This window comes from Terrapene carolina, unplaced genomic scaffold, assembly GCF_002925995.2.
Source record: "Terrapene carolina triunguis isolate 2854851 unplaced genomic scaffold, T_m_triunguis-2.0 Scaffold714, whole genome shotgun sequence".
Taxonomy (NCBI): domain Eukaryota; kingdom Metazoa; phylum Chordata; order Testudines; family Emydidae; genus Terrapene; species Terrapene triunguis.
The window spans coordinates 21,530,480-21,558,368 of NW_020665065.1; the positions used below are offsets into that span (position 1 = coordinate 21,530,480).

The 27,889-nt window shown below is 50.5% G+C and overlaps 1 protein-coding gene across 1 annotated transcript in view; it reads right to left on the minus strand.

Moving 5' to 3' along the window:
* Positions 1-27,889, minus strand: part of ALPL (alkaline phosphatase, biomineralization associated) — a 69,148-nt gene that overhangs the window by 8,111 nt on the left and 33,148 nt on the right. Inside the window, exons 5-8 of the mRNA XM_026659933.2 lie at positions 27,554-27,728; positions 26,738-26,913; positions 6,804-6,947; positions 1,909-1,978 (exon numbers count right to left, since the gene is read on the minus strand). Coding sequence (XP_026515718.1) covers positions 1,909-1,978; positions 6,804-6,947; positions 26,738-26,913; positions 27,554-27,728 — 565 coding nt within the window. The remainder of the gene's footprint in view (positions 1-1,908; positions 1,979-6,803; positions 6,948-26,737; positions 26,914-27,553; positions 27,729-27,889) is intronic.

The following is a 27,889-nucleotide window of genomic DNA, read 5'->3' on the forward strand; positions in this document are numbered from 1 at the left end:
CTTGGAGGCCAAGGGGACCTGGTACAGATCAGAGACACACACCCACATTTCCTCTGAGTCTCTGCAGTATTTTATAGGTGCACATTTTCCCTGGGACTCTAGACTTGTGCTCCCACTCTGCACTCATCCTCCATGCTCACGCACTGCTGCAGCTACTCCAAGCTGCCTCTTTGTCCCCGATCCTAGCAACTGGCTTAGATGTACCAAGTCCCTGCTACATGCAGCAATCGGTGTGACTTGGCTCCACGAGACATAACTGCGGAAAAAGAGCCCAGGGGCTGCTGCTCACCTTGCACATCCATATGGATCTGACAAGGGGAGGAGGTAGGACATGTTACTGGGGTGGAGCAATTGTTGGAGGCTCTATTCCCCCTGCTGGGTCCCCTCAACCCCACCCCCTCATCCAAGGGGATATTTAAGACTGAGAGGATTAGTAGGCCCTGTTACCTACCTGCCTATTTGTGCCATCGATACTGAACAACAGGCGCCTCCAGACTGATCAGCTTCATCCTGTCCACATCACTCCAGCTCCCCATGCTCCGTCTCTCTCAACAGCCTGGGCCCTCCAGGAACATCCAGCCTTTCTCTGGCCTGCTTCCTTGAAGGATGCTGAGTCACTGTGCAGGTGGCAGGTGACGCAGAGGCCCAGGCTGGCCAGGAGGGGGCCGTGCAGCTGTGAACTCAGGTCTTTCAGGAGCTAGCTCAGCTGCAAGCCCAGGGCAGAGGCGGCGGCAGGTTTTTCCAAAGCTACAGGCCAGTGCATGGAGCAGAGGGGTTAATGTGCCCAGGGACTGAGCGTATCCCTTTCACAGGAGCCTAGAAGGGCTGAGCACTTATCCCAACCCATGCTGGGTTCCTCTGCACTTGTCCCAGACGTCCACATCATACTCAGATCCTCAGGGACAGGGGCAGTGGCTCTCCTGAGGAGTTTGTCTGACAGACACCTTCTTACTGCAATCTGTTGCTCAGGTTACCCTCTTGCTAAAGTTAAGTTGTGAGCAAGAGGCACACACAAGAGGCCCTGCTCACAGAATTTGGCAAGAACAGGGCTGATATTGCAGAAACACATATTCTTAAGTAGTGCTAGGCACAAGAATATATACAAAAACATATTCCAGAAAGATACCAGAAAACCTTGATACCAAAACACATTCCTCAAAAGATAACAGGAACACACTGACCCATCCTAAAGATACGGTCAGGATGACAGCATGATGGATAGAGATGTTTTGATCGAACCAACAGGTACAAGACAATGGGTGGACATCAGAGGGTGGCACCCAGATATGTCAGAGGTGGCACCTAGCCATGTCAGAGGGGCAATATGTAACTTGTTTGTATTGGGGTATAAAGAGGTATCGCTGAGGGGGTGTCGGGGTCTGGCCGAGGGGAGAATGGAAAGTCCCGCCATTCACTGAGCCAGTCCATTGTCATGAGCATACATGTGTTAGTGTACCATTGAGCCAGGGAATTAGCACCGTTCGTCGGCAATAAACCAGACCAAGTTCCTTTGCTGAAAATCGAGTCTGTGGATTTAGTGGGCAGCTCAATCAAAGTCTGCTATCTCTGCTATCTGCGCAGAGCTGGGACAGCAGAGAGAGAGAATGAGAACACACAATCAGCCGACATCTGACCATACCTCTCCTTTAGTAACAAGGGAGGGGCAGGGTGGTCTTGGCCCCTTGCCACCCAACTTGAGATTTACAAAAAGTGCCTAAGTGAGCTGGTACCTAACTCCCATTGACGTTCACTGGCAGCTAGGTACTTAACTTGCTGAGGAGCATTCACAAATCCCACTAGGCACCTATCTGCATCTCCAGGTGCCTGAACACCTTTGTAAATCTGTCCCCCAGCTCACTGATTTTCACTTAGCTCCCGGGCCTCCAGCCTTTGCTCTTAGATACTCACCTAAGAGGAAGTCCACTTCCATCAGGTTAAGGGACAACAGGTCACTGCGATTCCAGACGTACTGGGAATTCTAGGGGAGAGCAATAGAACAGCAGCTGTTATGTACACTTCCTTATCGAGGGGATTGGAAATAAGACACACATTTATCAGGGAGGGGAATTAACCACTGGAAACAATTTCCCAAGGGTTGTGGTGGCTTCTCCATCACTGGCAATTTTAAAATCAAGACTGGATGTTCTACAAGATATGTTCTAGTTCAAACAGGAATTATTGTGGAGAATTTTTCTGGCCTTTGCTATGCAGGGAGTCAGACTAGACGATCACAGTGGCTCCTTCTGCCCTTAGAATCTAGACGCCATAGGTATTTCCCAGATACGGTATTTGCCATATGTATTGCACACACAGAGAACATCTGCCATATATCCCAGATATATGCACTGATATCTGACCAGACAACTTCACAGTCATGAAAATCAGGCAACTTTGCCCTCTTTAACACATATTTATCTTGTATCTTAGTAAATGTATTTTATTGTGCAATGAATGTTCATCATAATAAGGATCTTAAATTCATATAGCAACTTGGATCCCAAAGCATGTCACAAACTACAGATATTGTAAGCTCTTTAAGGCTGGACTATCATTTTCTATATGTTTGTATGGTGCCCAGCACAATGGGGTCTTGACCTGGTTGACCTCTAGGTGCTACTGCAGTATAAATGTTACACAATAGACACACAGCTACATAGAGCATCATAGAAAAGGAGCCACTCTGAGGTGGAGGGCAACAGTCACAAACAACACAACAGTGGTGTGGGGGATTTTTTGATCAAGAAGTGAAATCGAATCTTTAGTTTCTGCAGAAAATTGACTGGACCTTGTATTCCGAGGACTCCTGTGGAAAATAAAACAAATAAAGCACCCAGGGCGTGCTCCTCAGCAGCACTCAGTGCTGGCCTAACTCTGCTTCCAGTGACGTCAGTGATAGAACTCCCCTCAGCTCCTGCTGAATAAGAGGTAGGCCAAAGTGGAGCACTTTTTGAACATCCCACCCATAAAGTTTAAGCTCAGAGCAAAGTTTTGCAGCCCTGGTACAAGGCTCAGAACATGCAGAGGCTTTGGCTTTAAGGCACAAGATTGGGATTCAGGTTTGGATCCTACAGCACTAAAATCCCACTAGCCATTCTCACAAGGTTTTGGCCCAAAGCAGCAGAAAATAAATGTAACAAGATCCCCAGCAGTTGAATAGCATGAGGCTATAGTCTCCTCAGAACTAGAAAACTGAGCCCTCTTGCATTTGGTTCTGACCTAGAACCAGGGGGTTGGAGCGAAGGCTAGTGAGGGTTGATAGCAACAATGCCCATAGATCTGCCAGGGCTGTAGAGAGAGGGACTTCTGGTCCAGAACCTGAAATCAGATCCAGGTGGGTGGCCCCCTGTACCTGTGCTGACCATCATGTTGCGTATAGGAGCTGCCATGAGCAAACAAACCCTTGTGTCTCCTTCCACTCCACCCCCATCTCAGCCTCAGAAACTAAATGATGGGGAGAACCTCAAAGGTTTGAAGGTTCCATTCAGTTCAGATGCTTCTCCCACGTGCCTTGGCCTAGAGAGGCTTTGCCATGAAAATTCCTGGTTTGGGCTGAGCCAGAAATACCCTGAGCTCAGCCTCTTGCATAAGACAGGTTTCAGGGCTAGTTCTGGCCAAAGCCAGCACTGAGCAGTGTGAGGGGGAAAAGGATACAAATGTTGTGCAAACTTTGACCATCGGGCAAGGTTCCAGTTTGGGTCACGCCAAGATTCAGGCCAGCTCAACCTTCTTCAGTCACAGCACGCTTTATGCCTGCTCCCACCATGCCAAGGGAAGAGAAAGTTCATTCCGCTTGACATCACAGAGGGATTTTAAACATGCCTGGGGACAATCCTGCTCTTCTGGCTCTAGCCATTGCAGACGGACTGCGAGCCCCCTTCCTTCCTCACCCAGTTTGGCATCTCTCCAGATTCCCTCTGCTAGCCAAGATACCCCAGAAGAGTGACTGCCTGCTCCTAAATGGCCGGGCAACACCAATGCCGCTAACACAGAACCTCCCCTTTGGGGGCGCAAGCAGCAGAAGAAACAGAACCAGGATACACCAGCTGGTCTTAGTCAAACTCAAATGTTCCATTGTTTATGTCCCAGCTAAATCATAACCAATGGAAGAGAAAAGCAGTTTCCATTGGATACAGAATTCTCCTTTGTTCCTTCCTATGAGCTGCCATGCAGCATTGCCATGGGCTGTTAAATGGCCATTGAGTGCCACCCCAGAGATGGCTGCAATTCTGTTGCAGCAAAGCAACTCCTGAGCATACAGGCCAACAGCTGGTAAAACCCCCTGTGGGATCCTTTGTGATGAAAGGCATGAATGTGAGAGGGTGAGCACAACTGAACCCCAAAAGAATAACAGGAACTGCAATAAGAAATAGAGTGCTATGGAGAAGGGAGGGGTATGGTCAGACCAGCAGCATCACGGATATTCTTCAGACTAGAGGCTACATTCATTCTCAACTCAGATCTGATCAGTTGGGATGGGGGTGGGGGCATGGAAGGTCTTCTCTCCCTGACCAAAGCACCATGCAGTGGCAGCCTCCCCTGGCTAAGACCTGGATGTGCTTCCTTCCTGAGCCCATCCCAGCTGCTCCAAGGGCTGCTCCCGATACACGGAGCAGTGCTGTCTCCTTCCCAGTGCTACAACAAGTGCTAGTGGCAGCACTTGCTGGAGCAACAGAGGAGTTCAGGGCTCAGGCTTGGATCAGGGTGTGAGCTGGTGTGTTTGCAGAGCTCCCCAAGGTTGCTGCAGGGCTAGTTTCAAAGGTCACTCCAGAGGGTCCAGGGATTTTCAGTTTCCCACACACAATATCATCCCTTAGACAGGAATAACCATCCCCATTTGTCCTCTGCTGACTCCTGTTTTCACTCTAATAGGCAGCAGGTTTAAAACAAATAAAAGGAAGTTCTTCTTCACACAGCGCACAGTCAACTTGTGGAACTCCTTACCTGAGGAGGTTGTGAAGGCTAGGACTATAACAGCGTTTAAACGAGAACTGGATAAATTCATGGAGGTTAAGTCCATTAATGGCTATTAGCCAGGATGGGTAAGGAATGGTGTCCCTACCCTCTGTCTGTCAGAGGGTGGAGATGGATGGCAGGAGAGAGATTACTTATGTTCTCAGTGGATGCAACGTGGGCACTTAAAGCTGAAGCCAATTAGAAATCTAACTTCCATCAACATCAAAGCCATTCAGACCACCAGGGCTCACTACGGTCTTCAGGGGTTCAACCGCCATCATTTCCAGTCTCTCTCCCTCATCCCCCCAGCATCCCCACCTAAGCAGGAACTGAAATCCCAGGCCTGGTCTACACTAGAAAATTAAATCAGCTTAACTACATGACTCAGGGTGTGAAAAATCCACACCCTTAAGCAATGCAGTTAAGCTGACCCAAGTCCCTGTGTGGACAGTGCTAGTCAATGGACGAATGTTGACCTAGCGATTGATTCTTGGGGAGGTGGATTACCTGCACCAGCGGGAGAACCCCTCCTGTCAGCACAGAGTGTCAGTGCCGCTGTAGCGTTTCAAGTGTAGACAAGCTGCACACCGAGAAGTGATAGATTTTGAGACAGAGCTCTCAATCCCAGAGCAGCACATGCAGGAAATTCCAGACAACACAGCTCAGAACTGGGTTTGTCAGGATATCTGCTAGGAAGGCTATATTAGGACAAAGTCACCTTTCAACACTGGGGATACCATCTAGTTAGGCAGCGGAACATACAAAGAGAGGCAGATTGGTCCAGTGGCTAGGACACTGGCTTCAGAGGCCTGGGTTCTACACCAACCTCTACTGAGTGACCTTGGCAAGTGGCTTCACCCCCTCCCACCCTTTATCTGTCTTAGCTATTTAGTCTGCAAGCTCTTCCTCTGTGTTTTGTCAGTGGGGTCTTGACCTCAAGACTTCTGGAATATAAATAAAAACCATACAGGTGTCTAGGGTCTTCTGCAAAGATTAGCTCCTAGCCTGGGTACGAGAGGTGACTGGAAAAACTGGGTGGAAGCTGGCAACAACCCTCTTTGTAATCAACAGCCCCCCATTGACATTCCAGCAGCAAAGATTCTATGGTTCTAGCAGCCACATAGATATCTAGAGAGACAGCAAAGTGCTGATGGGACAAAGTCTCTGGCCAAGAAAGGTCAAAGGCAGCTGGGCTCATCTGTGTCACTCTAAAGAGAGACAAGGTGGGTGAGGTAATAACTTTTATTGGCCCAATAAATCAGAATAAAACCATAAAACAGAAGTGGTCCAATAGAATATATTACCTCATCCACCTTGTCTCTCTAATATTCTGGGACTGACACAGCTACAACAACACTGCATACTCTAAAGAGAAGTACTTTTATGCTGAAACTCAGGAACCTTCTTTGCTTTCATTAGTGCCCTGGGTGTCCAGATAACAGTTTCTTAGAGCACCTTTCATCCTGAAGAACCCTCAATGGTGGGTCAGGAGCTCCCAAGCTGTAATCCTGGCTCCATTGCTGACTCACTGTATGATCCTGGGTGAGACTCATCACCTGTCTGCCTCAGTTTCCCGTCTGCTCCCTGTTGATGTCTGTAGGACACACAGCTCCTCATTTGGATGAAAGGTGCCAGACAGAACTGCAAACACTCCCCATTCCTGGCAGGCACTGTGGAGGTTAGTTACTGACTGTGTGGGGCTTTGAACAAGGGAAGTGCTACATCAGCAGGATCATTTCCCTATCTTTTAACATGAGCTTGAACCAGAGATCCCTGAGTAAAGAATCTTTAAACCTGCAGCCCCTCTGGCCTTGATCCTCTCCCCAGACATCTCCCTCCCTCCCCTTTACCTTGTCTTTAGGTTTCTTATCTCTCCAGACATCGATGAGGTTTTTGCCATCCAGACGAGTGCCCCTGTACTTGTCATCATTCTGGTATTCCACATCACTGGTGTTCTTTGGGAACATGTATTTCCGGCCACCTCCCATGATCACCTAGAGCAGGGCACAAAAAATAATCCCGTTTCCATTCAGCCACACCAGAGTATTGCAGAGACCAAGCATGTTAACCAAAGGGTTAAACAGACACCGGTTTTTAGTTCCCTCTTTGTCCCTGTCTCAGGGCTCTGCTCTCCATCAGTGTGTGGACAGAGACATGCTTGCAATCTCACTGGGATGCAGCATAGTCTAGTGGAGGGATCAGGAGGCCAAGAACTCTTGGGATAGAATTCCAGCTCTGTGACCTGGAGCAAGTCACTTCAACTCCCTGCACGTCAGTTTCCCCCCGGTCTATAAAATGGGGCTGATGATACTGGCCTACTTCTCTGGATGGAGGGCGTAAGGCTTAATCAGTTACTGGGCTAGATCTCAGTGTAGCACCACAATCAGTTTACAGCAGCTGAGAATCTGCCCCCCTATCTGTTGTACATTAATCAGAGCGCCTCAGACCCCCACTCACAGGGTCACCAGGATTAAGACGGCTAAAATGCCATCCGCTGTCATGTGACTTTTACAGCCCTTGGGACTTAACACTCATGAATGCAATTGTTGAAATAGTAACGGACACCAGCACAGCTTGCCCAGCGGGCACAGGTGGGCAGAACAGGAAAATGCACCAAACCACTGTCTGCAGATTAGCTGTGTGATGGCAGCTGGTCTCTTTCTCTCCCCCATTCTTGCAAAAATAATCATTAGAGGAATGGATCAGTCCTGTCAGTCCAAGCTCTGCCACAGGAAAGCAGGCCCCAGGATTTCCCTGGCTGGTGGGGAAGGCTGAATCACAAGCCTAGACTTTAGCCTTCTGAATATTTAAGTATTTGGACTGACTGATCCGAATGGCCCTTGTACTCAATGGATTCAAGACGTGAATGCAGAGAGACCAGCACTAGCTAATGAACCCGGTAGCCTGGCCCAGAGCACCCAACTCACCACGGCCTCCGGCTGTTGCTTACAGGACACCCGGGTCACGTACAGTGACCACTGCTAGGGTGACCAGATGTCCCAATTTTATAGGGACAGTCCTGATATTTGGGGCTGTGTCTTATATAGGTGCTAATTACCCCTCACCTCTGTCCCGATTTTTCACCCTTGCTATCTGACCACCCTAACCACAGCAGATTCTTGTTGCAAGGTGCCAGCCAGCTGTGGCCTGGAATGGGGATATGGCTCGCTGCAAGGCTTGGGCTTTATTAGACATTATTCCTGGTCTCTATGCAAAAACTCCTTGGCAGCAGAAGTGGCAGGAGTACACGGAGCACTGCTGGCTCGAGCAAATGCAGGCTGCAAAGCCCCATTGCTGCTCTCTATGAGCCACGGCTGGGAATAGCATGTGCTGCCTGCCATTGCAGTAGCCTGTTCTTGTTCCCATCCCACGGGTCCCAAAGGGAGGAGAGGGCATCACAAATGGACACGCCCTCAAGCAATATCCATCCCTGCATGGCATGTCCCTCAGTGCCCACACACAGCTTACGCCTGTGGTGCTGCTGCCACAGCGCTGGGAGGCCTAACCACTGCAGGCCCAGCCTTGCGCAAACAGGCATCGCCTGCCTCAGGGTGCCCCAGGGACTCTGTCTGCTTATGAAAGGGGCACTCATGGCGCTGAGCAGGAGTATTCGGGAAAGGGACCATATTTGTTTTTGCTTCTCTTGTGTATTTGGATTTTTTTAAAATGACTATTTTAAAATGAAAGAGGAACAGCCAAGGAGGGGGCGGGGAAATAATCCACTGGCTTGGACAGATCCTGGTGTCCTCCTGACAAAGGGGAGACATTCTGTAGCACCTGGTCTGGGGATGCACAGACGCAGCTGAAAGCAGAATTAAGCCTAGTCTGTTAAGGACACTGGGTGAGAGCTGGCTCCAATGGTGAGAGCAGAGCCCTGGGCCAGCCCAGCTGGGTTCCACCCTCATTGCGCCCCAGGCCTGCTGCCAGAATGGGGGTCTTTGGCAAGTCTCTTAGGGCCAGATTTGCAAAGCAGACCAGGGTAGCCCTGAATCACAGGCCAAACCACAGCCCTGGCTCGTGGCCCTTCACTGTTCGGAGGAGAAAGGCTGGATTTGGTTCTGAACTACAGCTAATGGGAGCTGCAGGGGCGGCACTTGTGGGTGCAGGTGGCGCACTGAGCCTCCTGTCCCCCCACCCCCGCAGGGACATGCCAGCCGCTTCCAGGAGCAACGCGAGGCCAGGGCAGGCAGGAGCCTGCCTTAGCCCCCCTGCGCTGCCGACCAGGAGCCGCCCATAGTAAGCGCCTCCGAGCTGGAGCCTGCACCCCACACCCCCTCCTGCATCCCAACCCCCTGCCCCAGCCCTGAGCCCCCTCCAGCACCCAAACTTCCTCACGGAGCTAGCACCCCATGCCCCCTCCTGGACCCCTGTGCCCAGGCTCAGCCTGGAGTCCCCTCCCACACTCCAAACCCCTCAGCCCCACGCCCCAGCCCAGAGCCCACACGTCCTCCCGCACTGGTGACAGTAAGTGAGGGTGGGGGAGAGCAAGCAAAGGAGGGAGAGGGGATGGAGTGAGCAGGTCAGGGCCTCGGAAAAGGGGTGGAGCAAGGGCAGGGGCCTCGGGGAAGGGCAGGGGGGTGGGGCAAGGGTGTTTTGGTTTATAGGATTAGACAGTTGGCAACCCTAGCTGGCGCTGAGCAAGTCCTGCAAGCAGAGCAGAGGGGACATGAGCCTCCGGAAGTGGGGAAACGCCAGGAAGGACCCCTGCGGGGAGCCCAGCTGCAGGAGCCAGCCCCACTGCACTGGCTGCATGGTACCAACTATATCAATGCCAGCTCAGGTAACAATAGCAGTGAAGCCGCAAGAGCCCAGAGGACAGCATGGGGGGGGCCTCCCACATGGTACCCTGGTACACCTCGAACAACTCCCACCTGTGCTGCTGCAGCTATACTGCTGTTACTTGATCTAGCTTGCCTATCTCTACATAGGCTGCAATCACACCTCCCAAATGCAGTGGACAGAGACTCATAGCGTGGTGTCCTCCCCCTGCACTCAACAGATGCCAACAGCATCTACACGGAGACAAAGGGTCTAAGTCTCCTCTCACTCCTGGTGAGTATCAGGCATGTCTCCACTAAATCAAGGGATTCACACTGGTGCGGATGTTGGAGATGGGGCCAACCCTCCCAGTGATGTGAAGAGTAACAAGAAGGGTTTCTACAGGTATGTTAGCAACAAGAAGAAGGTCAGAGAAAGTGTGGGACCATTACCGAATGGGGGAGGCAACCTAGTGTCAGTGAAAGCTGAAGTACTCAATGCTTTTTTTGCCTCGGTCTTCACAGACAAGGTCAGCTCCCAGACTGCTGCCCTGGGCAGCACAGTATGGAGAAGAGGTGAGCAGCCCTCAATGGTGAAAGAACAGGTTAAGGACTATTTAGAAAAGCTGGACATGCAGAAGTCCATGGGCCGGATCTAATGTATCCAAGGGTGCTGAGGGAGTTGGCTGATATGATTGCAGAGCCATTGGCCATTATCTTTGAAAACTCACGGCGATGGGGGGAGGTCCTGGACAATTGGAAAAAGGCAAATGTAGTGTCTCCCTTTAAAAAAGGGAAGAAGGAGAATCCGGGGAACTACAGACCAATCAGCCTCACTTCAGTCCCTGGAAAAATCATGGAGCAGGTCCTCAAGGAATCCATTTAGAAGCACTTGGAGGAGAGGAAGATGATCAGGAACAGTCAGCATGGATTCACCAAGGGCAAGTCATGCCTGACCAACCTGATTGCCTTCTATGATGAGATAACTGGCTCTGTGGATATGGGGAAAGTGGTGGACGTGATATACCTTGACTTTAGCAAAACTTTTGATACGGTCTCCCACAATATTCTTGCCAGCAAGTTAAAGAAGTATGGAGTGGATGAATGGACTGTACAGAGGATAGAAAACTGGCTAGATCATCGAGCTCAACGGGTAGTGATCAACGGCTTGATGTCTAGTTGGCAGCCAGTATCAAGAGGAGTGCACTAGAGGTTGGTCCTAGGGCCAGTTTTGTTCAACATCTTCATTAATGATCTGGATCAGAGGCGGGCAAACTACGGCCCGCGGGACCCTCCTGCCCGGCCCCTGAGTTCCTGGCCCAGGAGGCTGCCACAGCTTCCCCCGCAGCCTCAGCTCACCCCGCCACTGGTACAATGCTCTGGGCGGCGGGGCTGCGAGCTCCTGGGGCAGCGCAGCTGCAGAGCCCGGCCTGACCCAGTGCTCTGTGCTGGGCGGTGGTGATGGCGTGGCTGGCTCCAGCTGGGTGGTGGGGCTGTAGCGCCGCCAGCCACCGGTGCTCCAGGCAGCGTGGTAAGGGGGCAGGGAGTGGAGGGGGGGGGTTGGATAGAGGGCAGGGGAGTTTGGGGTGGTGGTCAGGAGATGGGGGTGTGGATGGGGTCGGGGCGGTCAGAGGGCAGGGAACAGGGGGGCTGAATGGGGGCAGGGGTCTGGGGGGGGCAGTCAGGGGACAGGGAGAAGAGGGGGTTGGCTGGGGCAGAGGTCAGGGAACGGGGGAGTTGGCTGGGGCAGGAGTCCCGGGGGGCGGGGTGGATGGGAGGGGAGCAGGCCACGATGTGGCCCTCAGGCCAAAAAGTTTGCCCGCCCCTGATCTGGATGATGGGATGGATTGCACCCTCAACAAGTTCGCAGATGACACTAAGCTGGGGGGTAGGGATAGGGTCCAGAGTGACCTAGACAAATTGGAGGATTGGGTCAAAAGAAATCTGATGAGGTTCAACAAAAGACAAGTGCAGAGTCCTGCACTTAGGACGGAAGAATCCTATGCACTGCTACAGGCTTGAGACCGACTGGCTAACTGGCAGTTCTGCAGAAAAGGGCCTGGGGTTACAGTGGACGAGAAGCTGGATACGAGTCAGCAGTGTGCCCTCGTTGCCAAGAAGGCTAACAGGATATTGGGCTACATAGTAGGAGCATTGCCAGCAGATCGAGGGAAATTATTATTTCCCTCTATTCGGCACTGGTGAGGCCACAGCTGGAGTACTGCGTCCAGTTTTGGCCCCCCCCACTACAGAAAGGATGTGGACAAATTGGAGAGAGTCCAGCAGAGGGCAACAAAAATGATATGGGGGCTGGGGCACATGACTTATGAGGAGAGGCTGAGGGAATTGGGGTTATTTAGTCTGCAGAAGAGAAGAGTGGAGGGGGGGGGGTGAATAGCAGCCTTCAACTACCTGAAGGGGGGTTCCAAAGAGGATGGAGCTCAGCTGTTCTCAGTGATGACAGAACAAGGAGTAATGGTCTCAAGTTGCAGTGGGGGAGGTCTAGATTGGATATTAGGAAAAACTATTTCACTAGGAGGGTGGTGAAGCACTGGAATGGGTTACCTAGGGAGGTGATGGAATCTCCTTAGATGTTTTTAAGGTCCGGCTTGCAAAGCCCTCGCTGGGATGATTTAGTTGGGGTTGGTCCTGCTTTGAGCAGGAGGTTGGACTAGATGACCTCCTGAGGTCTCTTCCAACTCTGATATTCTATGATTCTATGAGCCCAGAGCAGAGCCCTAGATCTGAACAGGTCTGACTGGCTAGCACCTCAGACCCCAAATCCAATGCTGCACCTGAGCCGCATCTCTGGGCATTTGCTTTGAAGGTGTTTTTATTTGCTCATTATTATTTTTAGCCCGGGCACAGATTTCCCTTCTCAGAAGGTAACCTGTAAATCTGCAAAATCAACAGCAAAAATATTAAGGGAAAAAAGCCTGCTGCCCCCGTGTAATTATTTCCCACCCAGGCCAGAGTTAAAATAATAAAACACGTGCTCGTTAAACCACAAACTAACAGGCTTGGCTGTTTGATTTGGGGTTATTTTGAAGCAAAGAGGGATATTGATTTACAGGACTAGCCCCAGAGAACATTTCTGCTGGATTCCACAGCCTGGTGCTGGCAGGGGGTGGAAACTAGAAGGGCTGATTTTATTTTATTTTATTTTTTGCACAAGGGCTGCATTAATGAGACTGTGCCTCTGTGGCAGGTACCTGCTCCGCTACAGCTGCCCCGGCCGACTTGATGCCTCCCTTGTAATTTTCACGTCCTTTCTTTCCGTGCCCATAAGACACTTAATGATTTTGTGGCCTCGTTGGCAAAAAGCACATTGAGCGGCCACACCAGTAGCTAGACCTCTGTGGTGGCAGAGAGTGTTCTGTGGCATCAGGGAGTCAATGGGCACCAGAGCATGGCCCTTTACTTCTAGTGCCAGTTGCGATCTGAAGGTCAGCCTGGGAGACGACTTCTTATTACTTACATTTCTTTCCCCTTTCTCCCCCCAGTCTTTTGGCAGCCCAGAATTACAGCCTTTCACAAGCTGTCAGGAAAGTGGTTTCTTCCAAAGAAGAAAGCTAATTCAATCCCAGACCACAAAATCTGGGACAGATCTAAGCTGCCAAGATTTTCCAGGGGTGCTGGGATCCAGCATTTGGGTTCAGCCCCCATCTCCACTCCACTGTAATGCTAATGGGAGCATGAAACAAAATCCACAGGGTCCATATGTTACTGGAAATCAGACTACTCATTTCCTGCTTCGAACGTGTTTTCCTCGGTGGTGCAAAGAGTTCTTATGCCTGTAACACTGAGACCACCATTCGGGATAAAATTAGATCCAGCCTGAACTCAAATCTCCACCACAGGCGGATTTAGCTACGTAACTATTACACTTCTGTTTTCTGTGTCTACGTTATGCCTGAGGCCTCTGCTGCCTGAAAAGACTGGCAGACACTTTGGGCCAGATTTGCAGAAGAGCCCAGTTCCCATCTAGGTGCCAAAATGAAGTGCCAGATTTTCAAAGTTACTCAGCTCTCAATGAAAACCACAGAGAACTCCCCTCTTTACTGAGAGCAATGGAAAATCTGGCCATGTGTGCCGCGTTCAGCGCAGGCTGGTCCAGCCGAGATTGGCCCTGTGTTCCCTCATGGACACTTTATTGTGGTTTGTTCCTGATTTTTATTGCTCTCTTCATCTACAATAAAGGTTAATCTGGATGAAAATATCTGGAGTAACACAGGTAAACCCAAACTTCAACCAAAGTAGAAGACAGGTTTTGGCTTCCCATGGCACCTGGAAAAGGTACTCTGAGCCATGCTCCTGCAGTACCTAGGCATGTCCATTAGTAATTATTTGTGTAATAGCCCAGCCATGGAGCAGGACTCCACTGTGCTAGGTGCTGTACAAACACAGAACAGAAAGATAGGCCCTGCCTTACTCATACGTGCCACAGTAACTCAGGTCTCACTTGCTCAGCCAGCCAGGCCACTGTTAGGATGGGACACTTCCCACAAAGGCCCAAGTGCAGTAGAAAGTGGTGAAAGTGATCGAGCAGGGGCCACTCTTTGCTCCGGATCAATGCCATAGTGAGAGGCGAGTTTGTAAACAAGAGCTCTCTGACAGCAGCTTTGCACAATGTTTATTGTGGTGTAGTAAGAGGAGGCCCTGAGAGATAAACCTTGGTATCAGAGGCATGGTATGAGGCCTAAGGCCTGAACTAAAGTAATGGTCAAGACTTTGCTAACATAAAGCAAAGTTAAGCTGTGAGCCAGAGGCAGGCCCTGCTCACAGAAGCTGGCAAGGAAAGGGCTGATGCTGCAAAAAGATACATACCTAAAAAGTACTGAACACTAGATATTAAAACACTCCTGGAACATTCCACAGATAACATGGAACAGGCCGACCCATCCCAATGACAGGGGCAAAAGGGTAAAATGATGGCTAGATCGAACCAACATGTACAAGGTGAGAGGCGGTACCTTACTACGTAGAAGGGTTGTACCTTGCTGCGTAGAGGGGTTGCACCTCAATACGTCAGGAGTGATGTGTAACTTGTTTGTACCTGTGTATAAAAATGTATCCCTGGGGTGGTGTCTTTGTCCGGCTGAGGGGGCAGTGGAAAGTCCCGCCACTGAGCTGAGTCCATTGCCGAGCGGCACTTTCTAGCAGTATGCCCGGTAGACTAAGTAATCTACGGGGAACTGAAATTGTGTCAGGGTCGCAATAAACCTGGCCAAGGTGCCTTTGTACCTTACTAGACTCTGTGGTTATTGGGGGTTCTCGTCAGGTTTGCTGTGTCAGCTATCTGCAGAGCTGGGACCGCACACAGAGGGAACACACGCACGCAGCCGAGTGACATCAACATAGAAGCAACCAGAGCACCACACCGGTAGCATCTGACAACATGTGGTTTCTCCTGCCTTGAACCTGGAATGCAGATGAATGATTAGCTGGATTTGAAAGTTTTCTGTCCAAGCCTGTCTACCCTCTGTCAAAAAGCTGTTCTGTAATTTCCTATAGACAGGTGCTCCTCAATAACGCATCCTGACGCTTACCTCTACACCTCGTATGCGCTGCGGGACTATTTCTCCTACAGTAGAAGCACACCACTGTCAGAAGAAACTGGGTGTCATACCTAAAAGGGAAGGGTAACAGCCCTCCTCTGTACAATACTATAATCCCTCCTGGCCAGAGACGCCAAAATCCTTTTACCTGTAAAGGGTTAAGAAACTCAGGTAACCTGGCTGACACCTGACCCAAAGGACCAATAAGGGGACAAGATACTTTCAAATCTTGGTGGGGGGGGGGGAAGGCTTTTGTTTGTGCTCTTTGTTTTGGGGGTTGTTCGCTCTTGGGACTAAGAGGGACCAGCCACCAATCCAGGCTCTCCAAATCTTTCTGAACAAGTCTCTCATACTTCAAACTTGTAAGTAACAGCCAGGCAAGGCATGTTAGTTTTAGCTTTGTTTTCTCAACTTGTAAATGTTCCTTTTGCTAGAGTGTTTATCTCTGTTTGCTGTAACTTTGAACCTAAGACTAGAGGGGTTCCTCTGGGCTCTTTAAGTTTGATTACCCTGTAAAGTTATTTTCCATCCTGATTTTACAAAGATGATTTTTACCTTTCTTTCTTTCTTTAATTAAAAGCCTTCTTTTTAAGAACCTGATTGATTTTTCCTTGTTTTTAGATCCAAGGAGATTGAGCTGGACTCATCAGGAATTGGGGGGGGGGGGGAGAAAGGGAAGGGGAGGGGAATGATTAATTCCTCCTTGTTTTAAGATCCAAGGGGTTTTGGATCAGCGTTCACCAGGGAATTGGTGGAGGAGTCTCTCAAGGCTACCCAGGGACGGGAGTTAGCACATTGGGAATGGTGGCAGCAAAAGCAGATCTAAGCTGGTAGAGAAGCTTAGAGGTTTTCATGCAGGTCCCTACATCTGTACCCTGACGTTCAGAGTGGGGAAGGAACCTTGACACGGTGGCAGAGCGGTGGGATCATTTTAAACCAAAAGCCAGTAAGATTTTTTTTTTCTCCTTTCTAGCTGCTTAGAAAGCAGAGCTGAAGGTAGATGCATATCTTATCTCTCCTTGCCTGAAGGCAGAGGTGTTAAGTTTTTTTAACAAGGGTCTTTGTTAAGAGAAGGTTTCAAACTGAGCAAGCAGACAGCAAAAGGAATTTACAAGCTGAAATTTTTTTTCCCCCTCTCCTTTCTGCCTCTCGGGTATAGCTAGTTAGAAAGTCTCTGTTACCTAAGCAGCCCTGAGCTGAGTGCATCCCAGTTTCAGTGAACTGCAGAGGGGTGTGGCCCAGCACAAGAAAGCCGGAAAATGACTACCAATGAAGCAGCTAACAAACTAGAACTGGCCAGACTAGAAGCAGAAGAAAATGGAAAGAAACATCAGAGACTGCTCGAATTAAAAAAACTCGAGAAAGAAGCTGCTGAGAGAGCTATGGAGCAGAAAGAAAAAGATGGAGGAGAAAGACAAAGAGAGGGAGGAGAGAGAAAAAGAAAGGAAGCATGAACTGGAGTTGGTAAGGGCTAGGCAGGAAATACCATCCAACCCTAGCAACCCCTCTCCAGGTACCGCTTCCCATCCCAGAAAATTCCCCACCTACAAGGCAGGCGATGATACTGAGGCCTTCTTAGAAAATTTTGAAAGGGCCTGCTTTGGGTACAGCATCTCTACAGACCAGTACATGGTAGAGCTGAGGCCGCAGCTCAGTGGACCCTTAGCAGAGGTGGCGGCTGAAATGCTTAGGAACACATGAACAGTTATGAACTTTTTAACAACAAGGCCAGAATCAGAATGGGGATAACACCCGAGTATGCCCGTCGACGGTTCAGAGCCCTAAGGTGGAAACCAGACGTGTCATTTACCCGACATGCCTACCACATTGAAAAAAAATTGTGATGCCTGGATATCAAGAGCAAGTGTTAAATCTCTGGAAGATCTGTCTTTCCTAGTGAAAATGGAGCAGTTCTTAGAGGGTGTTCCTGAGGAAATAGAAAGGTACATCCTAGATGGGAAGCCCAAAACTGTAACCGAGGCGGGGGAGATTGGAGCCAAATGGGTGGAGGTGGCAGAAAAGAAAAAAACTAGTAGCAGTTGGGGCGAATATCAGAAGGGGAAACCCAAAACAAAACCCTATCACCGGGGGCAACCCAAGGCCCCACAGACATCCCAAGGAAAACCCCAGACGCCTTCTCACCCCACCATACCAGTCTCCACCAACCAACCTCGCCCCGGTGATACCTTAGCAGGGCGATGTTTTAAATGTAATGAACTGGGACATATAAAGGCCCACTGCTCCAAGAACCCCAACTGATTACAGTTCATTACACCACAATCACACCAAAGATCCCCAGGCCCAGATGCCTCTCAAATACCCTTGGAGCGAAGGGAAACCTTGAGAGTGGGCGGAAAGAAGGTTATCGCGTGGAGGGACACTGGGGCACAAGTGTCGACTATCTACCAATCCCTAGTGGACCCCAAACTCATCAACCCAGAGGCTCCGGTGACAATTCAACCCTTCATGTCACACACTTTAACCTTGCCTACAGCCAAGTTGCCTGTCCTGTACAAGGGCTGGTCAGGAATGTGGACTTTTGCAGTCTATGACAATTATCCCATCCCCATGCTACTGGGGGAAGACTTGGCCAACCATGTGAAGCTAGCCAAGAGGGTGGGAATGGTCACCCGCAGCCAGGCTAAGCAAGCTTTCACACCCATCCCTGTTCCTGAGCCGTCCACCAGGGCCCCGTCTGTGTTACCAGAGACCCAGACAGAGGTGGTGGAACCGGATCCCCTGCCAACGACTGCAACAGCCGTAGTGGATCCAATCCCAGAGACCCAGTCAAAGCCAGTCCCAGAACTGGAACTGGCAACGCACCCAGCACCAGAACCATTGCCAGCACTGAGTCCAGCGCTTGCAAACCCGTCTACAACTCCAACACCAGAGGGCACCAGCGAGCCTGAACTGGCGCTCAGCCAGAGCCTGAAATACCACATAGTGCACCAGCGGAGAGCAGTTCACAGTCAACGGAAACAACCCCATCACCTGCCTCGCTTCCTTAGGGACCAAGCCCAAGTCCACAATCCAAGGAGGAACTGATGTCTCCAGCATCAAGAGAACAGTTCCAGGCCGAGCAGGAAGCAGATGACAGCCTTCAGAAAGCTTGGGCGGCGGCACGGAGCACCCCACCGCCTCTCAGCTCTTCTACCTCCAACATAAAGCCTAAGGTATACCATGTTAATTCTCTTAAGCCCTTTTATTCCAGAGAATTAAAGGTTTCCCAGTTTACAGCCCAGGGAACAGATGACACTGAGTGGCCTGAAGGTGTCTACTACGAAGGAAAAGTGACGGTGGCGTGGAAGAGGTGAACCTCTCCGCGACCCTTGGACGTCTGCAGCGGCAGCAGATCAAGGAGCTGTGCACTAGCTTTGCGCCAATGTTCTCAGCCACCCCAGGATGGACCGAACGGGCATACCACTCCATTGACACAGGTAATGCTCACCCAATTAGAACCCCACCCTATCGGGAGTCACCTCATGCCCAAACTGCTACAAAACGGGAGATCCAGGACATGCTACAGATGGGTATAATCCACCCCTCTAAGAGTGCATAGGCATCTCCAGTGGTTCTAGTTCCCAAACCAGATGGGGAAATACGCTTTTGCGTGGACTACCATAAGCTAAATGCTGTAACTTGTTCCGACAACTATCCAATGCCACGCACAGATGAGCTATTGGAGAAATTGGGACATGCCCAATTCATCTCTACCTTACACTTAACCAAGGGGTACTGGCAAGTACCACTAGATGAACCCACCAAGGAAAGGTCAGCCTTCGTCATCCAGGCAGGGGTGTATGAATTTAAGGTGCTCCCTTTCGGGCTGCGAAATGCACCCGCCACCTTCCAAAGACTTGTAGATGGTCTCCTAGCAGGATTGGGAGAATCTGCAGTTGCCTACCTCGATGATGTGGCCATTTTTTCTGATTCATGGACAGAACACCTGGAGCACCTGGAAAAAGTCTTCGAGCGCATCCGGCAGGCAGGACTAACTATTAAGGCTAAAAAGTGTCAAACAGGCCTAAACAGAGTGACTTACCTTGGACACCAGGTGGGTCAAGGAACTATCAACCCCCTACAGGCCAAAGTGGATGCTATCCAAAAGTGGCCTGTCCCAAAGTCAAAGAAACGGGTCCAATCCTTCTTAGGCTTGGCCAGATATTATAGGCAATTTGTACCACACTACAGCCAAATTGCCATCCCACGGACAGACCTAACCAAAAAGAAACAGCCAAATGCAGTTCAGTGGACTGATGAGCGTCAAAAGACCTTTAACCAGCTTAAGGCGACACTCATGTCTGACCCTGTGCTAAAGGCCCCCCAGACTTTGACAAACAGTTCCTAGTAACCACAGATGCATCCGAGCGTGGTGTGGAAGCAGTTTTAATGCAGAAAGTGTGACGGGTTAGATCACAGAAACCCCCTTGGGAGCTGCCACCCAATGTGCCAAGACTACTTCTGCTCCTGTTTTCCCTGCCAGCTCTGGACTCCAGCACCCTGTCTTGCTGAGCCAGACACTCCAGTCTGCTCCAACACAGACCCAGGGTCTGAATCACTTGTCCCAAAGCTGCAAGTTTACCTGAAAACAGTTCACAGTAGTGTGCTTGTCTTTAGCACTCAGATGCCCAACTCCCAATGGGGTCTAAACCCAAATAAATCCGTTTTACCCTGCATAAAGCTTATGCAGGGCAAACTCATAAATTGTTCGCCCTCTATAACACTGATAGAGAGATATGCACAGTTGTTTGCTCCCTCAGGTATTAATACATACTCTGAGTAAATTACTAAATAAAAAGTGATTTTATTAAATACAGACAGTAGGATTTAAGTGGTTCCAAGTAGTAACAGACAGAACAAAGTAAGTCACCAAGCAAAATAAAATAAAATGCGCAAATCTATGTCTAATGAAGCTAAATACAGATAATCTCACCCTCAGAGATGCTTCAGTAAGTTCTTCTCAGACTGGACACATTCCAGGCCTGGGCACAATTCTTTCCCCGGTACAGCTCTTGTTCCAGCTCAGGTGATAGCTAGGGGATTCTTCATGATGGCTCCTCTCCCCTCTTTGTTCTGTTCCACCCCTTTATATATCTTTTGCATAAGGCGGGAACCCTTTGTCCCTCTGGGTTTCCACCCACCCTCACTGGAAAAGCACCAGGTTAAAGATGGATTCCAGTTCAGGTGATATGATCACATGTCACTGCAAGACTTCATTGCCCACTTGCCAGCACACACATATACAGGAAGACTAACAGGTAAACACAACCATCTGCAGACAATGGTCCTGGTTAATGGGAGTCATCAAGATTCCAAACCATCATTAATGGCCCACACTTTACATAATTACAATAGGCCCTCAGAGTTACATTTTATATTTCTAGTTTTAGATACAAGAGTGGTACATTTATACAAATCAGATGATCATACTCAGTAGATTATAAGCTTTGTAATAATACCTTACAAGAGACCTTTTGCATGAAGCATATCCCAGTTACGTTATATTCACTTATTACCGTATTTTCTCTAAAACTATCCCAGTTACATTATATTGACTTATTATCAAGTTTTTATAAAAACCATATAGACTGCACAACGTCACAGAAAGGACCGGATCAAGAATTCCATCCTGTCGTGTTTCTCAGCAAGAAACTGAAAGGGAAAGCCACTGGTCAACCAGCGAAAGGGAATGCTACGCCATTGTGTACGCGCTGGAAAAGCTACGCCCATACGTTTGGGGACGACGTTTCCAACTACAAACTGACCATGCTGCGCTATAGTGGCTTCATACCACCAAGGGGAATAACAAAACACTTCTTCGGTGGAGTTTAGCTCTCCAAGATTTTGATTTTGAAATACAACACATTTCAGGAGCTTCTAACAGAGTGGCTGATGCACTCTCCCGTGAAAGTTTCCCAGAATGAACTGGTTAAAAATTGTTCTTGGAATGTGGGACTGTAGGGAGCCAGGGTGGCTGCCCTCCGAACCCGAGGGTAAAAGGCCTTTCTCTCAGCCTGAGTGGGCGGGGCCAGCCCAAGCTCGCTCCACCCCCTGGAAGGGGAGGGGTGGAACAGGAAGTATAAAGGGTGGGGCCCTTAGCTCAGTTAGAGCAGCACCAGGGAGGGAGGCAGACGCAGACCGCGGGCTGCTCCCTTCAGACCCTGCTGCCACGCCAGGGGAGGCCCTGGACCAGTGGAAACCGCACCTGGAGGACGGACTGGGGCTGCCAGGACTGCCCGCTGCCGAATACCCAGAGGAACTGGAGGAACCGGAGTGGGAGCTGGAGCTGCCAGCAGCCAAGGACCGGGAGGAGCTGGAGGAGCCTGAGCCGGAAGGGGAGCTGGAGCTGCCAACAGCGGACTACCCCGACGCACTGGCGGGACCAGAGGGATTCGGACGAGCAATTGGGTAGGAAGTAGCCCAGGGACAGAGCTGCACAGTGGTGAGTCTGTATCGCGGAAGGACCCCACTGATCTAGTGGCGGGACCCTCGTCCTGCCACTGTCAGGGCCCTGGGCTGGAACGCAGTGGTGTAGGGTGGGCCTGCGTTCCCCTACCCGGCCGAGCCACGCCGGGACCTTTGCCGGCGCTCCCGTGCCTGAGGGGCGCGCTACTGCCCTGTGCCGGCGCTCCCCTGCCTGAGGGGCGCGCTACTGCCCTGTGCCGGCGCTCCCCTGCCTGAGGGGCGCGCTACAGACTCTGGCTGGCAGCCTTCCCGCTGCTAATTCCCCGCTGGCGGAGGCGTGATCCAGGCCAGCCAGTGACGATGTAGCTCCCCACCGCCCCCTAGCGGGTAGGTGGACCGACAGCGGATCACAGGGACATATTGTTAGTTTTTATATAATCAGTAGTATGTCTAAAGGTGCATGTGTCTTATTAACTCTGTTTTCTCCTAGAGCTCCAGGAAGAAATCACAGCCAGTGTGGAACTGGCTGTCCAACACTATCTGTGATTTGGGGGGCATGTCATAACTAAAAGGGAAGGGCAACAGCCTCAAGCTGGTAGAGAAGCTTAGAGGTTTTCATGCAGGTCCCTACATCTGTACCCTAAAGTTCAGTGTGGGGAAGGAACCTTGACACGGTGCATTGACACTCCTACTTCTGCATGAACAGGTCTTGCATTTAGGGCCAAATTCTGGTCCCTGTGAAAGGGCTTGAGAGAACAGATGGATCCCATGACCCTTGAAGGTCAACAGACCAGGGCTTGGTCAGACCAATGTGAAGAGAGAGTTCCTAGTACATAATAATCCAATCCGGAGATGAGAGGCCTAGATCACTGTGGAAAGGCCCAGATCCCCTCATCGCCCTGTACCCAAGGGCAACAAAGGGGACTAATCAGTGCTCAGAATCTGAGACACAAAGCCTTGATTTGGAAGCACCAGCAACTGTCCCCAGAAGCCTCAGAGCAGCCAAATCCAGCCAGCCAGTTCTGACAGTCTCCTCACTGAGATGTTCAAACAATGGGACAGAGAGTGAATCCTCCAAAAGGCATAAGTGTCACATAGGCTCCTGGCATTGGCACCAGCTGGAGGCTGTGACTTCCTCCTTGTTCCCCTGTCTACCACCTCGGAGTTGAAGCAAAAAGGCAGCCATTTTGCTGAGCCGAGTGGCAGAGACGGCCATCTTGCTGAAAAGCCAGTGCCTTTGTGATCCTGACAGATGAGAGCGCCCAAGATCAGAGGTTGTAATGAAGTTTCTAAGTTGCTTTGATGACCCTTGCAGTTACAGACCCCTGGCCCAGACACCCTTTATCTTGAAATACCCCACACCAGCACCCGAGCTTACAGAGATGAAGGCCCATATCATGGGACACATCCAAGCTATGAGCCCTGTCGAGAAACAGCCCTTCTCATGCGGGTACTCCCACAGGCCTAGCTTCCAATGTTCCTTTTGAGAGCAGAGGTGGCCTTCTATCCCCCCTCCAGGTGGCCCCCTGGATGGCCCACCACCCCCTCTTAGCCTTTCAGGAGGGGACCCAGGTAGCCCACACCAGCCCTCCAGGCACCAGCATTGACATTTGCTTTATTAAGAGTCACACAGAAGGCTGGCAGATCCCCAAGAAGATTCCCTTTCTTCCTACTCAGTCCCTGCCATTTTCATTGCCAAAGACTCACACAATCACTTCACGCCTTTGCCATCAGGGAAGGAGCCATTAGCCCAGGACAGGCTGGTGGATCCCAAATGCTCCTTGGGAAGCAGCAGACACCAGCTATTAATCCACACGGAAGCAAAGCTGGAAGCTCTGGGAAGGACATCGTTGTTCTGCTGATGCTCCAGGACTACTTCACTAGGGCCCGATTCTGAGACACGCCAAGCTTATTAGGGACGGAGGGTGCCCAGCACCATGTCGAGCTGAACTCTCAGCCAACTCCTTTCACTTGCCACAGTCCCTGATTGAGCCCAGCTTGCAATATTTGCCTCTGCTAGATGGCTGTTGGATCCCCCCTTCTGCCAAACTAACTGCCTGGGACCCCGGGCCAAGAGACAGCCCCACCAGATGCCACCTTGCTGCCAATATTGCTGCCAGAGGAAGGCAAGTTGGGTAGAGCAGAGCCAGCACACAACTTAGGAGTGGGACAGGGGAACTCTGTGATGGGTGAGCTCCACCAGGATGCAGAGCAGTGTCTGCAAAGCAGGCAGTTTTCTCAGAGCCCAGATAAGTCAGTTGATCCTGTGTTATTAATCTGAAAGCCTTTAATTGTCAATGTTCCTTGGATTGCTGTGAAGACTTCCCTTCACTCCTCTCTTGCGTCCTAAGCCATCGTGGCACACCACAGTGGGTCCGAGGGTGAGACACACAGCTCATTTGGCTAATAAGTGTAGAGCTCACAGCGTTTTGGGGAGGCTTAGGTGGTACTTTTCCCATGTTGCTCCCAATTTCCTCACCCCAGCCCTGCCCCCCCCCCCCAAACAAGAGGGCTAGCTCAGTGGTTTGAGCATCGGTCTGCTAAACTCAGGGTTGTGAGTTCAATCTGTGAGGGGGCCACCTAGGGATCTGAGGCAAAAAATCTGTCTGGGAATTGGTCCTGCTTTGAGCAGGGGGTTGGACTAGATGACCTCCTGAGGTCCCTTCCAACCCTGATATTCTATGATTCTATTAACCCCCACAGCGGGACACCAAAGACAGAGCAAGATGTAGATATTAACTTGGATTGTCAGGGACCAGCTTATATTCTGTTGCACTGGAATCCTGGGTCTAGGCGCTACCACAATACAAATAACTAATCACTCTCAGAGGAAGGTAATGTGGCAAGGGAGTCCTGCCCAGATTGGAACACACCCCGTTGCTGCCAGGGTCTTCTCCTTCAGCCTGCTTTACGAAAGCCACTGAAATCTACCTGGTCTCTTAGGGCTTGTCTGTATGGCAGCTGTTTGAGTAGGTACCTTTCAGTTCACACCAGCAGGGTCTACATGGCGCAGTTAAAACATGACACGTTAGCACACTCTACAATTCACGCTCCCCATACTCTGCACTGCGCTGCTGTGTAGATAAGCCCTTAGACGCCATTAGGGCAAGGCACGCTGGTTTGGATAAGGTAAAAGCCAACCTAACCTTCGTCCAAATCCAGCCACAGAGGGTGAAGGAAGTGCAAATAATTTCAGTGTTTCTTATTTTTGCAGAGCCTCTCCTTCGCAGGCGGAGTTGGGATTGGAGGGGCTGAACTGGGGCAAGGGCTATCAAGGCAATGTAGCACAGTCACATACAGCACTTTCCATGCAGAGATCTCAAAGTGTTTTGCCACAGTAGGAAACGGCCATTATCCTTGTTTTACAGGCGGGAAAACTGAGGCACAGAGAGGGGAATGGTCTTCCTCAAGGTCATCCAGCACAAGAACTTAACATAAGAACAGCCATACTGGGTCAGACCAAGGTCCATCTAGCCCAGTATCCTGTCTTCCGACAGTGATCAATGCCAGGTGCTTCAGAGGGAATGAATAGAACAGGTAATCAAGTGATCCATCCTCTGTCGCCCATTCCCAGCTATTGGCAAACATAAACATAAGTATGTGCATAATCTACTGCAAGCAATGTCTCATTTTGATAATTCACATGGGCAGAGCTTAGCAGATCACCATCTTTTCTTCCCACTAATCTGACCCTACTACAAATTTATCCCATATTTTCATAGACTCTGCTCTTCCCCAGGAATCAAGGGTAGAAAGTGAAACAATTTTTTGAGAGGGGTCAGGGAAGTTCCAGAACTCCTAATTCTAAAACTGACAACCAGTTGGTCACCTCCCCCGATTTGCTCTGACATATTGCACAGCTCCAAAGTACACAATGCTGACACGACTTGAGTGACAAGAAGATTTAAGTGAACTCTCCAAGGTCCAAAGTAAAAGCAAGCCAAGATACAAGTATACAGAGGAGTGTTTTTCAGTTGCCATAGTTTGTTAGTCTCTCTCTGGAGAGAGAGAGAGAGAGAGAGAGAGATTGCAAGTGATTATATTACACCAGTGCTCAGGACAACAGTAATGTACAAATCCAGCTGGGAAAAGCCCAAGTACAGAACAGAAACAGTCCTTTACTATCACTATAAGGGGCAATACCCTGCATCACCCTCACTGATAACCCTTGCCCCAGTTCAGCAAGTCAATGGCAGAGCAGGGAGCAGAGCCAAAGTTTGCTACCTGCCAGGATGGCGCCCTTCCTATTGCACCATGCTGCCTCTCATGACAAACCCTGTTCCCAGACATCTGAAGCCTAGCAGAAGTAGCCACATTTCTGGGTGTTGATCCAAACTGACCAGCCAACCCCTTCTAACTTTCAGAAAGCCATAGGCCTAATCCTGCCCTCTGCTGGACAGGTATGGCAGGTAGCCTAGGGTACCTCAGCCAGAGCAGGGCAGGGCTCCCTTCCAGCATCTTCCTGAGCACTGGCATGTGGTGGGGCAGTGAGTGGTCAGATTACCCCTGCCCCCTGGGGTATCCCAGCTTGGGGGCGTGGTCCAAGCCCTTGGCCTCCATGTACATGCTACAGCAGGCAGCATCTGATACGCACTAGTCTGGCTTGGAGTAGCAGGAGAGATGGCAGAGTCCCAGCTTTGTCAGCCCCACCCCTGGCAGAGCTGAGTGCGAGCAGGGGTTCACCCACTGAGAGGCAAGAGGCCTAGGAGGTTACCTAATCCACCCCCCAATAATTGTGTTTTGTCCAGTCTGGTTTGAAAGTTGCCCAGGCAACAGAATTTTCCAACAGCCCCCCATGGGTATGCAGCAGGGTATGAACCCACAACCTCCAGCACTGCAGAACATACTTCTACCTCTTGTGCTAAAGGAGGAACTCCATTAACTGGCAGCAGCAGCAGCAGGTTGTTTCTTTCTATGTGGCCCAGCCACCAACGGGGGTTGCAGAACACATTTTACCTGTGTTACAATTTCATAGTCTAATCAATGCTAGCTCCCATGGATACCAGCCCTCACCATATTATACCCAGCTATTCATCCACCGCTCTGCTTTTCTCCACACTGTACCTCGATGTCTGGAATGTTGTCAAAGAGCTGTTGGGCGATATCTTTGCAGCCCTGCTGGATGGCTTCCGGGGGCATCTCGTTATCAGAATACCAGTCCCTGTTAGCAGAGTGGGCATAGGCAGCACTGGGAGTGGCGTGGTTTACCCGTGTGGTGGTTACGATGCCCACAGACTTGCCTGCAGCAGGAGAGAAGGGGTTAACAGTTGGATGAGTGAGTGGGGAGCGTGATATGTGGTTTGATGGTTAGAACTATAAAGGGCCTGATCCCAATCTCTGAGTGTAATAATGCTGTATTGACACCCGCGTAGGAAAGAACACCACAAAGCATTCTGGGATGCTATTATGCAGCGCACCCTCCGCTGATCATTTTCCCCTTGCTCACCGTCATGTTGGAGGGACATGTTTTCTAGCCACAGCCCTAAAGGGGGCACTGTAAGATATGCCCAGAAGAGACAGGAGATGGGGATTTTGCTGGGGAAAATGTCCCAGGTATTTCTTTTCAACTGATACACGGAAGGGGACACTGTCCATTAGTTTAGGATGAAACTTCACATTGCTTTGGTTCAGGTGTCCTCGGCCCGTCAGTTGTTTCTGAGGTTGGGGATGTTTTTTCCCCAACCCTTCTTTGGAAGGGGAGCACATCCAGGAAGTCCTGCTCTAAGGGACAGGAATGTCGGAAACAAAGAATCCATGAAATGAATCAACTTATCCTGGCCATGCCCCTGTCCTGCCCACCCTCCACTCTGGCTGCTGGCCCAGCCCAGACAGCTGGTCTGTATCACACATGATGCTTTACAGCCCTGCCCACTTGCTCACCTGCTTCCTTCGCCCACTTGAGAATCGATGTGACCTCATTGCCCGCTGTGGTATTGCACTGAGCGCGGGTCACGGCTGCGCTCACACCCACCGTCCCCTCGTTGGCCTTCACCCCGCAGAGATAAGCGGTGGCGGTGCCTGCACTGTCTGGCACCTGGGCGTTGGTGTTGTAGGTCTGCAAGGATGAATGGCAGGGTTGAATGAACAAGACCAGCATCAGCAACCTCCGTCACAAGACCTTGGCCACTTGCCTTTCCTCCTGAGAACCCACATGGAGGAAACCGCCCCAGACCTCTCAACTCTACATACCAGGGACTGGTCTGCTGATGGCCTATG